We start from the raw sequence: 14,427 nt of genomic DNA on the forward strand, positions 1-14,427 counted from the left end.
TTGTTTCCTGTTAGATAGATAAGACTCAATTCATTTTGCAGCATTGCTGGTGACATAATATTCTAATTTACTTAAGAGAATGCTGTGGTTCACACAGTAAAAGGCTTTTGACAGGTCACAGAAAATAACAACGTTTAAGAAATCCAAACTGTGACTTGGACAATATATTATTTGCAGTCAGATGCTTAAGGAGACATTTGAACACAACCTTTTCAAACATTTTTGAGAAAGTAGGCAAAAGTGAAATTGGTCGATTGTTTGCTGGTATCTATCCCCCTTCTTGTAAAGAGGCTTAGCATCAGTATATTTTAGCCAGTCTGGAAATGTTCTGCTGATAAGAGATTGACTACACAAATGTCTTAAGATACAACTCAACTCACATGAGCACTCTTTAAGTGACTTTGTTGATCTGTTATTATACCCACTGGAATACTTAGATTTTAAAGATTTTGTGATGGATGCTACCTCTTTGGGAGTCATGTCATTTCCATTTTACTGAAGTTATTTTTAAAGACTGGTCTCAGATACTCCATTGCACTGTTCAACGAACCTGATAACCCCAAGCTGTCAGTAACAAATAAAGTACAAGTTTAAGAGGTTTGCAATGCTACAGGTGCTTGTTACTGAATTCTCATTTATTTTTAGAGCTATCTGTTCCGCTTCCTTTTTGCCCCACCTGTCTCTGTCTTCCCTATATCCCACACAGTTTTTATTTTGTTACCTGATGTAATTATCTTTTTCTCATCATAAAGCTGCTTCGATTTATGGATTACTTGCATCAATATTTTGCAGTATTCTTTGTAATACATTACAATTCTAACATCAGAGCTGCTCCTAGATAGTACATACAGTCTCCGTTTTGTCCTACATGATATCTTTATCCCTAGTGTAATTCACAGTTTATTTTTTGACTTCTTTTTGATTTGAGTTACCTTTAGGGGAAAACAATTGTCAAAAGTGGAGGTAACTTTATTAATGAAAGCTTTGTATTTTCCATTTGAGTCAGAAGTACAGTAAACATCTATCAGTCCACATCTTTGATCAGTTTCCTGAATTTCTCAATTTTTGACTTATTTTTTACCCTCCTGTACTCAGATTTAATAGAATTTTTATCCTGACGAGTTTCATCATTTTACACAAGATGCTGCATGTCATGATCAGACAGTCCATTTACTATTGGTTTCATGATATGACTTTTTTCCCTAGATTTGTCTATAAAGATATTATCAATAGCAGCCCAGAACATTTACATATCCTAGTAGCAAAGTTCACAGTAGGAACTAAATTGAATTGTAGTGTTACTGATTGCAATAATTGTTCGCTGACAGAGCTTTTCAATAAATCCACATTAAAATCCCCAGCAACCACTGTTTTCTTGTTTTTTACTATGAGATGGGACAGCAGAGCTTCCATATTTTTTATGAAGAGGTTCAAATTTCCTGAAGGTGATCTTTATATACCTACTATCATAAAGGACTCACTACTTCTGTTGCACAAGCTTCTAAGTGTTGCTCTGAGCAGTATTCTTGAAATCAAAACACTTTCTGACAAATATGGCAACTCCTCCTTTCTCCAAATTTTCTCGACAGAAATAAGAAGCTAACTTGAATCCAGTAACATTTAACATATCTATGCCACTGGTTACATGATGTTCAGAGGCAGATTATATCAACTGGTTTGCTCAACTCTAATTCTTCAACACATATAAGCAACACTAAGCTTACCCTTATCCTCGGATATTCTGATGCAACAGTGATAACTGATTTTGTGCACTGGCTGAATTACAATTGGATGAACCTAATTTTCCTGCCAATTTTTGAATATCTCTAGTTTCAATCAGAGGCTGTCTGCATGAATCGTGTGCATTAAAATCTGCTTTCTGGCTGCCTGTTTTATCAATGTGAATGTCATTTTCAGCCTGTCTCTGAACATATTTTGTTTCTGCCCTCCCTACCCTAAAAAGAACTGCTGATTTGTCACTTGTAACCACCACACAATGTTTGGCTTTACTTTTCGTAGTGAAGGGATATAACTGCTCTGACTGAATGTCGTGTATGTCACACCATCTACACCCTGTAAAATGTCCTGGAATAGTTGGTATTTGAGCTGAAACAGAGTTTTTGAAAATACACATACAAGCTGAAAGCGGACTCTAACTGGATGTGTTAGCAGTGACATGAGAACATTTGTCTTGTCGCAGTTGGATGGACTTACAATTATTGCACGTATATTGTCGGGAGGGAGTGCGCCATTCTTCTTCTTCTGATCTTCTTGCGCACCGTCACAGCTCCTATTGCTTTCAACAAAGTCTTGACGCTTCACTCACTCTGCCATGACACCTACTACGTCAGGTACTGGCGTGCAATAGGTTTTTATAGAAAATAATGAACACTACGCCCTTTCCATGATACCGATCGTTTCAGATACTGGCGTGCAATGGGCTTTTATGGAGAATTTAGTTAGATGACATAATTTTCTGCAGTTACATGTTTCCAGTGAAAATACTGGGGCAATAGCTTTAGTACTTCCAATATAATACGAGGTAAGAAATAAAAAACACATACATGGTTACATACTTTTTTATTCAGTAATACACAGGATGCACTACATCAATTGGTTCTTTCTTTATCTTAATGCAAATACAGAATATAGAAAATAAAGCCTTCTTGTATGCACAGAATTCAGCATGTACAGGGTTATTACAAATGATTGAAGCGATTTCACAGCTCTACAATAACTTTATTATTTGAGATATTTTTACAATGCTTTGCACACACATACAAAAACTCAAAAAGTTTTTTTAGGCATTCACAAATGTTCGATATGTGCTCCTTTAGTGATTCGGCAGACATCAAGCCGATAATCAAGTTCCTCTCACACTCGGCGCAGCATGTCCCCATCAATGAGTTTGAAAGCATCGTTGATGCGAGCTCGCAGTTCTGGCACGTTTCTTGGTAGAGGAGGTTTAAACACTGAATCTTTCACATAACCCCACAGAAAGAAATCGCATGGGGTTAAGTCGGGAGAGCGTGGAGGCCATGACATGAATTGCTGATCATGATCTCCACCACGACCGATCTATCGGTTTTCCAATCTCCTGTTTAAGAAATGCCGAACATCGTGATGGAAGTGCGGTGGAGCACCATCCTGTTGAAAGATGAAGTCGGCGCTGTCGGTCTCCAGTTGTGGCATGAGCCAATTTTCCAGCATATCCAGATACACGTGTCCTGTAACGTTTTTTTCGCAGAAGAAAAAGGGGCCGTAAACTTTAAACCGTGAGATTGCACAAAGCACGTTAACTTTTGGTGAATTGCGAATTTGCTGCACGAATGCGTGAGGATTCTCTACCGGCCAGATTCGCACATTGTGTCTGTTCACTTCACCATTAAGGAAAAATGTTGCTTCATCACTGAAAACAAGTTTCGCACTGAACGCATCCTCTTCCATGAGCTGTTGCAACCGCGCCGAAAATTCAAAGCGTTTGACTTTGTCATCGGGTGTCAGGGCTTTTAGCAATTGTAAACGGTAAGGCTTCTGCCTTAGCCTTTTCCGTAAGATTTTCCAAACCGTCGGCTGTGGTACGTTTAGCTCCCTGCTTGCTTTATTCGTCGACTTCCACGGGCTACGCGTGAAACTTGCCCGCACGCGTTCAACCGTTTCTTCGCTCACTGCAGGCCGACCCGTTGATTTCCCCTTACAGAGGCATCCAGAAGCTTTAAACTGCGCATACCATCGCCGAATGGAGTTAGCGGTTGGTGGATCTTTGTTGAACTTCGTCCTGAAGTGTCATTGCACTGTTATGACTGACTGATGTGAGTGCATTTGAAGCACGACATACGCTTTCTCGGCTCCTGTCGCCATTTTGTCTCTCGAGAGCTCTGGCGGCAGAAACCTGAAGTGTGGCTTCAGCCGAACAAAACTTTATGAGTTTTTCTACGTATCTGTAGTGTGTCGTGACCATATGTCAATGAATGGAGCTACAGTGAATTTATGAAATCGTTTCAATCATTTGTAATAGCCCTGTATTTCACTCAAACTTATTGGCAGTACATTAGTTTTCGTCGACACCATACTGATCGATTGTTCGAAGTCGTCTAGGTGCACACTGCTCATACTTAGCTACTCTGGAATATCTCTATACACAGTTTTAACACAAGGCAACACATCTGTTCAGTCTTTCCAACACAATGGATAGCACCATCTGTAGAACGAAAAAGTTTTTAACGGTGGAGTGCTGTAGATAAACGGATGTGTCATATGATTTCACGCGGAGTGCAGAGTCATTGTAAACTGTTCTAATGGACAGAGTTAGAGCACCACTGTAAACGTCCGGAGGACGACGACTTGGGTGATATTCGGCGGTCAACTGCTGCTTCAAAAAATGGCTCAGAGCACTATGCGACTTAACTTCTGAGGTCATCAGTCGCCTAGAACTTAGAACTAATTAAACCTAACTAACTTAAGGACATCACACTCATCCATGCCCGAGGCAGGGTTCGAACCTGCGACCGTAGCGGTCGCTCGGATCCAGACTGCAGCGCCTAGAACCGCACGGCCACTCCGGCCGGCTCAACTGCTGCTTGATACACGCTTTTGCACGACAGAGTTCACCCCATTCCGCCTCCGTACCGCACTTTAATATGTTTAGCTGCATTCTCGATCTCTATGACAATACGCCACTCTCTGTCTGTGGTTGCTTCTATACTAATATGTAAATGTTTCGAACCACTACCGGTTAAATTGTACACTGAAGAGAAGAGTAGTGGTGCACAGGGCTTAATTGGTATCTTCTTATCCATTACATCCTCACTATTTCCATGCAGTATCACTGGAATATTCTGCGATGGCGCGTATGCTGAAGGCCAGTACCGACCTGCGCATGCTGATAAGGGCCCCCGGGGCAGTTCAGAGAGTCAGGGGCTGGCTGGGTGTCTTCAACCGATAATAACAGCTGTTTGTCCTGCGCTATCAAGCTGTACAGACGTGCGACAGGATCCCAGGATGCTGCCGCTGGTGCGGGCCTCGACGGGCTGGGACACGTCGCTGTTGCAGACGCAACAGGCTGGAGGACGTCGCATCCACTGATACGCAAAGAAGAAAAACCGTTACAAGCAATGGTAGGAGCACAAAGACCGTCACACGGCGGTAAACTCAGACATTAAGCGCGGGGTAGTTACTCTTACGCGGCTTCTTTGTATTCCTTTGCTGCTGCGGCTGGGCGGCGCTGGACGATCTCGACTGGCGTTTCATTGTGGGTGACTGACTGCAACTGACGCTGCAGAGTTGTTGGGCCCGCCTTATATCCCCATTGTGATCGGATGCTGCGTTCCTATTAGCTACTACCAATTTCAAGCGCCTCTGATGGTAGAATTGTTTTATGGAGGGTGTACTTGGGCTTTCCATCGAGTGGAATCAGGATTCGAGTCCCAGAAACGACACCGCCATTTTTAATTTCCCGTCAATGTCAAGCGCCTCTGGTGATTAAATTGTGGTAGGGGGTTGATATTTGGCTTTCCGCCCAGGAGGAGCAGGGTTCGAGACCCATAAAGGGTACCGCCAATTTTAATTTCCCACCAACCCCCAGGTATGGGGGGTTGGGATACCAGCACAGCCCTGAGACAAAGAAATTCCCGCCAAAATTCGAAATTCTCGCCAATATGGTAGGTTGGCGGGAGGAGGAGTGAGGGGGAAGGGGGCTGGGGCCCACGTGCAGCCTGAGAAAGGCACGTGACGTCATCATGGCGTGGGGGTGGAGGAGATTACTTGATCAATTTAATTAATTTGCATATCAACTTGATATCAAAAATGGAGTGAAACCGTCATCTCCTACCACTTGCGTTCTGCCTCCGAATGGTGGACTTACGAAGAATCTAGTCACTCGATTTCGGATTCCAAATTTTGTCGCTTAGCTGTAACACTGTAAACTTTATAAACTGTCGTGTAATGTCAACATACAGGGTGTCCAGGAGGAACGGTCAATATTCAGGGATGTGACAGGAACGATCAATCGAAGCAAACAAGTCTAGTAAAGATGGTCTGTAAAATGAATACCTTAAGCGCTACGAGCACTCCATCTTCGATCTGGAAACGAACCCCTTCTACCACAAGCTCTTTGCTTTTTGTATTTTGGGAAGAGAAGGTGTGGCCCAAAACAACTAAAATATTCTAATAAACACGAGCTCTAAAATGTACTCGTAGGTCTTGAGAGCTAAGAAAAGTTGTACAATAGAAGAAATGTGTTTCGTAGTAGCGAAGATGAATAAGTGCTCATGGCCCTTAAGGTATACACTTTAGAGCCCATGTTTACTGGACATTTTTTCTTGTTTTGATGCATTTCGCCACCTCTCAAAATATGGAAAGCAAAGAGCTTGCAGTATACTTGATTTGTTTCACAATATCGAAGTTGAAGCAGTGCTAATAGCCATTAAGGTATGTCTCTTAAATCCCATGTTTACTAGACTTTTTTGCTTCAAATAATCGTTACTGTCGTATCCTTCCCACCCGGTGAGTGATTTCTTTTCATATTAAGTAACTTTAATTAAACTTTATGTTTTCAAGAATCCACTTTAGGGCGACCTAATACACGAATTTTACCGACGTAACTTGCAACTTGTTTATCAGCCTATAAAGCTGGGCGGATGCGGGCTCTGAAAGTCAGTAGTGAATGGAGAACTCTATTATTTTATTGCGTAAACAATTGGTGCAAGGCGCGATCGGGTTACATGTTTTTGGAGAATTTGTTATTGAATGTTCTACAGAGTTTGTTTCTCTTCTTAGTAGTCGATTGCCACCCCCAAAATCTATCTCATAGGTGCCACGACAAGTTGTTTTTCAGGGAATATTCCTGAAGAAGCCTGAAGGTACGGAGATAGTCGAAACCTTGCTATTTCCATTAGCTTTCAGGTGACAGTTCGATCCGCCTGAGCTGCTACTGTAAGGTGGGAAGAAGCAGGGTTCACATTGTCGTAGCTAACCACCAATGACGAAAGAATCGCGCACTGTTGTCTAGAATAAGTCACTGTATCAAATGATACATTGCGCCATGCTGCTCAATAAATACAGAACCCTAGTAATGGGCATACAGTCGGTGCCTTTCATTTGTTTCCAGATGACCAGCAGACGACGGCGATAGCGATGCTGTGTCTGGGAACCATCGTACTCGCCACCAGCATAGCCCTTCTCGTCGCCTCCATCAAGGTAGCAAGTCTCTTTTGATTAGTATTCTGATCACATTAAGCCATAAGCAGTGCATAACTGGAAAGAAATTTCCACTCTGCAGAGGAGTGCGCGCTAATACGAAACTTCCGGGCATATTAAAACTGTGTGCCGTACCGAGACAAAAACTCAGAACTTTAGCATTTCGCGGGCAAGTGCTCCATCAACTGAGCTACCCTAGCACGACTGACGACCTGTCCTCATAGCTTTACTTCCGCCAGTGCCTTGTCTCCTACCTTCCCAACTTTACGGAAGCTCTCCTGCGAACCTTGCAAGACTAGCATTTCTGGAAGAAAGGATATTGCGGAGACATGGCTTAGCCACACACTGGGGGATGTTTCCAGAACGAAATTTTCACTTTGCAGCGGGGTGTGCGCTGATATGAAACTTCCTGGGATATTAAAACTGTGTGCCGGACCAAGACCCGAACTCGGGACCTTTGCCCCTGGTGGACAAGTGTTCTATCAGGAGAGCTTCTGTGAAGCTGGGAAGGTAAGAGACGAGGTACTGCCGGGAAGTATAGCTGCGAGGTCGGATTCTGAGTCGCACTTGGGTATTTCAGTTGGTAAAGCACTTGCCATCGAAAGACAAAGGACCCGAGTTATAGTCTCGGTGCGACACGCATTTTTAATCTGCCAGGAAGTTTCAGTACATAACTGCAAAGGCTTCAACAGTGAATGTAATTTTGAATAATATCCTTCTTGGTAATAGGCCACGCCATTTTGAATCAATAAAAGTGCTGCAAAACTACGTTTGGACCGCCTTAAGGGCGACTGAACTATTGTTTAGTCATCCTGAGGAGAACTGCTATAAACACGCTCGAAACGTATATATCTTCTTTTAGTGGTTCAATCTGACGCGGCGTAATACTGTAATATATCCTGTAAGTGAGGTGAAATTATTTTGCAGGATAAATTATTAAACTGCTCGCGAACGAGACACATTACAAAGAGCTGCGGCAGGAGTGAGAAAATGACTGATAACATTTTTTAAATCTGAAACTGCCTCCGTAATTGATTCTGCGCGTATTATTGCCACCTTCTGTGTTTGAAGAATTGTATACAAGCGGAGACATCGCTGTTGGATAGCAATAAGTAGAATGATGTGCGACCGTGTGAAAAAAAAAAAATGTACAAATGTCTCTGAGCACTATGGGACTCAACTGCCGAGGTCATTAGTCCCCTAGAACTTAGAACTAGTTAAACCGAACTAACCTAAGGACATCACAAACATCCATGCCCGAGGCAGGATTCGAACCTGCGACCGTAGCGGTCTTGCGGTTCCAGACTGCAGCGCCTTTAACCGCACGGCCACTTCGGCCGGCCGTGTGAAAATGCAGCACAATGCGGCGAAATATATCGCAGTACGTAGCAAGAAAAATTGGACTTCCGTTTGGAACAAACCAGATTGCAGGTTCTAAATTGAACATAGTAATGATTCATGTAATAGCACGCGGGTGGCGCGTAGTCATCGCATCACCGAACTTGTGATTCACAGTAATTATGACTAGCTGAAACAAAGTCCATACATATAATTAGGGATGCGGGTCAGGTATGTCTAAATCACATTAGCTCACAATATGTGGAAATTATGATAACTATTCAATCAATTTAAGACTACTACAATAGACGTCTTACATGTTGAAAGCAGAAGAGAGAAAGACGAATCCGGAGGGCTCGACTCTATGTTCTTAGTCTTATATCTAAAAAGACGATTGAATATCTAGCAAAAATACAGAAGTGATTCTCTGATAAGGGAATTGCAACAAAATTAATTTTTTACATCGCCTCCTTAAATAGCTATTAGGAATGTTACAACATATTGGAGAGGCCATTCAAAGTGCCATTACAGAGTTTCTTCACATGGCATAAAAATATACATAGAAATTACATTACTGAAAATACAATTAATGATAATTAACATATTATTTAGCCATTATTTTAAATCAAAATTCAATTTTTTACGTAGTCACACAGCACAGTGTTCTATTATTCAGCGAGTTGGTCAAACAAAGATGCCGTTTCATGTCAATTTAACAATTTAGAAATAAAGTATTTTTTCCTTAACCATAAGTCATAAAAGGAATACATAAATAACGGTTCATAGTTATTTTAAACCCCTGCAGTCTCATTGAGTGCATTTTGTAGTATAGAATTCTGAAATTACATTTTTGCTGATCACAGACGATCTACAAATTGGTTAATGTTGTTCGTGTCTTTGGTGTGTTACGATCATGCCGTAGTACTTAGAAATTGATTTCATTTTCTTGTTGTACGGCAAGTATTGTTCTTGAATATTTTGGGGTGAACGGGGTAGAAAGAAACGGGATGGGAAACGGACAGTGTCGGTTTCCAGCACACCTTGCCTACACCTAGTTTTGGCTTATTTGCGTGGCACAATCAGGACGCTAACGACAGCATTGGTTTATTTAGCTTTTTTATCGACATTAACAGTGGAGGTGAGATGAAGCAAACCAACTTGTTTGAGATGGGTGTCGGTTACAACAGAGTGGTAATTTTCGTTGAATTGATCTGCTAAAATAGCAACTTATTGCATTTAGTCAATTGGATTACTACATGTCGACACATTGGTTTATTGAAGCGTCAGACCATAAACCTTTAACAGAATGTCAGGTGCTTTCACTGCCACTCGGTCTGCTAACTACTGGCCACTTGGTCTAAATTATAAATCATCAACACTTTGAAATAATTCGCTATCAAACAAGGAACATTTGCTCTCTGACTGCAGAGACAAGTACCAATGAGTAACTTGTTCCTTCCATTCATGGAAAAGCCTCTAAGTTAGTTCTTTGAGACAGAGACAGGCAGTCTCTGTTCAATGCAATTCCAGTCAACACTGAAAATTTCTGCTTCGCATGCAGTTCTACATCTACATCTACATGGATACTCTGCAAATCACATTCAAGTACCTGGCAGAGCGTTCATCGAACCACCTTCGCAATTCTCTATTATTCCAATCTCCTATAGCGCGCGAGCTCTGATTTCCCTTATTTTATCGGAGTGATCGTTCCTCCCTATGTACGTCGGTGTCGACAAAATATTTTTGCATTCGGAGGAAAAAGCTGGTGACTGGAATTTCGTGACAAGTTTCCATCTCAACGAAAAACTCCTTTATTTTAATGAATCCCAGCCCAAATCCTGTATCGTTTCTGTGACACTCTCTCCCATATTGCGCAATAATACATAACGTGCTGCCTTTCTTTGAACTTTTGCGATGTACTCCGTCAGTCCTGTCTGGCAAGGAATCCACACCGTGCAGCAGTATTCTAAAAGAGGACGGACAAGCGTAGCGTAGGCAGTCTCCTTAGTAGGTGTGTTATATTTTCTAAGTGTCTTGCCAATGAAACGCAGTCTTTGGTTAGCGTTCCCCACAACATTTTCTGTGTGTTCCTTCCAATTTAAGTTAATCGTAATTGTAAATCCTAGGTATTTAGTTGAATTTGCGGCCTTTAGATTTGGCTGATTTATCATGTAAACCAGGTTTAACGAGTTCCTTTTACCACTCATGTGGATGACCTAACACTTTTCGTTATTTAGTGTCAAGTGTCAATTTTCGTACCATTCAGATATCTTTTCTAAATCGTTTTGCAGTTTGTTTTGATCTTCTGATGACTTTATTAGTCGATAAACGACAGCGTCATCTGCAAACATCCGAAGACGGCTGCTCAGATTGTCTCCTAAATCGTTTATACAGATAAGGAACAGGAAAGGGCTTATAAGACTACCTTGGGGAACGCCAGAAATCACTTCTGTTTTACTCGATGACTTTCCGTCAATTACAACGAACTGTGATCTCTCTGACAGGAAATCACAAATCCAGTCACATAACTGAGACGATAGTCCATAAGCACGCAATGTCACTACAAGCTGCTTGTTTGGTACAGTGTCAAAAGCCTTCCGGAAATCTAGGAATGCAGAATCGATCTGAAATCCCTTGTCAATAGCACTCCACAATTCATGTGAATAAAGAGCTAGTTGTGTTTCACAGGAACGATGTTTTCTAAACCCATGTTGTGTGCCCACCAGAGTCTGTCGCCATCTTCTCGTAGTTGAAGTGTCTATTGCTCCGTCAGGTGCTGCTGAGGAACGTTACTGCACTCATGCTGCTTAGACTACTCGCTGAATCTCCTCTCTACTACTGCTGGGTCACTGCGTGGGTCACGGCTGTTCAGTCTGCCCTCCTCTGAGCTTTCATTTCGTTATACATTGATGCTGGGTGCACGAGGCCCTCTGCGATATCTATCGGGAATGTTCTCTTGGAAGCTATCCTCGACGTGTGATCGTCTTAATGTTTGACTATCATTCTATTGACCTCTACCCTCGGCGCTGCTGACGAGGTGTCAAGTGTACTGCCTGCAGGCACGCTTGGCCAACCCCGGAGAAGCGAATAGCGTCCAGCTGCTTTGAGAGGCGTTATCTGCCCCCGATATGCTGTTTAACTTCCCCCTCTCACACACGCAGGCTGTCTTATACGAGGTGCATCCAAGTTTTAAGGCCTCCGATTTTTTTTTTCTAATTAACTACTCACCCGAAATCGATGAAACTGGCGTTACTTCTCGATGTAATCGCCCTGCAGACGTACACATTTTTCACAACGCTGACGCCATGATTCCACGGCAGCGGCGAAGGCATCTTTAGGAGTCTGTTTTGACCACTGGAAAATCGCTGACGCAATAGCAGCACGGCTGGTGAAAGTGCGGCCACGGAGAGTGTCTTTCATTGTTGGAAAAAGCCAAAAGTCACTAGGAGCCAGGTCAGGTGAGTAGGGAGCATGAGGAATCACTTCAAAGTTGTTATCACGAAGAAACTGTTGCGTAACGTTAGCTCGATGTGCGGGTGCGTTGTCTTGGTGAAACAGCAAACGCGCAGCCCTTCCCGGACGTTTTTGTTGCAGTGCAGGAAGGAATTTGGTCTTCAAAACATTTTCGTAGGATGCACCTGTTACCGTAGTGCCCTTTGGAACGCAATGGGTAAGGATTACGCCCCCGCTGTCCCAGAACATGGACACCATCATTTTTTCAGCACTGGCGGTTACCCGAAATTTTTTGGTGGCGGTGAATCTGTGTGCTTCCATTGAGCTGACTGGCGCTTTGTTTCTGGATTGAAAAATGGCATCCACGTCTCATCCATTGTCACAACCAACGAAAAGAAAGTCCCATTCGTGCTGTCGTTGCGCGCCAACATTGCTTGGCAACATGCCACATGGGCAGCCGTGTGGTCGTCCGTCAGCATTCGTGGCACCCACCTGGATGCCACTTTTCGCATTTTCAGGTCGTCATACAGGATTGTGTGCACAGAACCCACAGAAATGCCAACTCTGGAGGTGATCTGTTCAACAGTCATTCGGCGATCTCCCAAAACAATTCTCTCCACTTTCTCGATCATGTCGTCAGACCGGCTTGTGCGAGCCCGAGGTTGTTTCGGTTTGTTGTCACACGATGTTCTGCCTTCATTAAACTGTCGCACCCACGAACGCACTTTCGACACATCCATAACTCCATCACCACATGTCTCCTTCAACTGTCGATGAATTTCAATTGGTTTCACACCACGCAAATTCAGAAAACGAATGATTGCACACTGTTCAAGTAAGGAAAACGTCGCCATTTTAAGTATTTAAAACAGTTCCCATTCTCGCCGCTGGCGGTAAAATTCCATCTCCCATTTGGTGCTGCCATCTCTGGGACGTATTGACAATGAATGCGGTCTCATTTTAACACAATAGGCATGTTTCTATCTCTTTCCAGTCCGGAGAAAAAAAATCGGAGGCCTTAGAACTTGAATGCACTTCGTACACGAAACCCGGCTTACTTCTAACGTTGTGATTTCACGTAATTAAAATTATTAACATTTCGTACGGCCCTGAGAATAGGAAGGAAATAACCTCTTTCAGTCACACAGAGCATTGCGGCAATCCAACGGCGAGATTTGAAAATACACACATCAAAAAACGTTTTACATCACCTCGGTTCCGAGCGTTCCGGAACCTGTACAGAAAATTGGAATAGAGATCAACATAAACATTTCCGTCCTTTTTATAGCTTATGAAAACCATACAATGCATGTTATACCACCATACAGTGAGACCTTCAGAGGTGGTTGTCCAGATTGCTGTACACACCGGTACCTCTAATACCCAGTAGCACGTCCTCTTGCATTGATGCGTGCCTGTATTCGTCGTGGCATACTATCCACAAGTTCATCAAGGCACTGTTCGTCCAGATTGTCTCACTCCTCAACGGCGATTTGGTGGATCACGTCGTCCATAAACAGCACTTTTCAATCTATCCCAGGAATGTTCGATAGGGTTCATGTCTGGAGAACATGCTGGCCACTCTGGTCGAGCGATTTCGTTATCCTGACGGAAGTCATTCACAAGATGTACACGATGGGGGCGCAAAATGTTGTCCATGAAGACGAATGCCTCGCCAATATGCTGCCGATATGGTTGCATTATCGGTCGGAGGATGGAATTCACGTATCGTACAGCCATTACGGCGCCTTCCATGACCAACAGCGGCATACGACGGCTCCACATAACGCCACCCCAAAACAGCAGGGAACCTCCACCTGGCTGCACTCAATGGACAGTGAGTCTAAGGCGTTCAGCCTGATCTGGTTGCCTCCAAACACGTCTCTGACGAATGTTTGGTTGAAGGCATATGCGACACTCATCGGTGAAGAGAACGTGATGCCAATCCCGAGCGGTCCATCGGCATGTTGTTGGGCCCATCTGTACCGCGCTGCATGGTGTCGTGGTTGCAAAGATGAACCTCGCCTTGGACGTCGGGAGTGAAGTTGTGCATCATGCAGCCCATTGCGCAGTTTGAGTGGTAACACGACGTCCTGTGGCTGCACGAAAAACATTATTCAACATGGTGGCGCTACCCACAGGGTTCCTCCGAGCCATAATCCGTAGGCAGCGGTCATCCACTGCAGTAGTAGTGCTTGGGCTGTCTGAGCGAGGTACGTCATCGAAAGTTTCTGTCTCTCTGTATCTCCTCCATGTCCGAACAACATCGCTTTGGTTCACTCTGAGACGCCTGGCTACTTCCCTTCTTGAGAGCCCTTCCTGGCACAAAATAACAATGCGGACGCGATCGAACAGCGGTATTGACCGTCTAGGCATGGTTGAACTACAGACATCACGAGCCGTGTACCTCCTTCCTGGTGGAATGACTGGAACTGATCG

The 14,427-nt window shown here is 43.4% G+C and overlaps 1 protein-coding gene across 2 annotated transcripts in view; it reads left to right on the forward strand.

Moving 5' to 3' along the window:
- Positions 1-14,427, forward strand: part of LOC126094872 (uncharacterized) — a 278,191-nt gene that overhangs the window by 142,441 nt on the left and 121,323 nt on the right. The window contains exon 4 of one of the 2 annotated variants that reach the window (XM_049909502.1): positions 7,109-7,197. The exons of the other annotated variant lie outside the window; for it this stretch is intronic. Coding sequence (XP_049765459.1) covers positions 7,109-7,197 — 89 coding nt within the window. The remainder of the gene's footprint in view (positions 1-7,108; positions 7,198-14,427) is intronic. 2 annotated transcript variants of the gene reach the window in all.

The sequence above is a fragment of the Schistocerca cancellata genome, chromosome 8 (genome assembly GCF_023864275.1).
Source record: "Schistocerca cancellata isolate TAMUIC-IGC-003103 chromosome 8, iqSchCanc2.1, whole genome shotgun sequence".
Taxonomy (NCBI): Eukaryota; Metazoa; Arthropoda; class Insecta; order Orthoptera; family Acrididae; genus Schistocerca; species Schistocerca cancellata.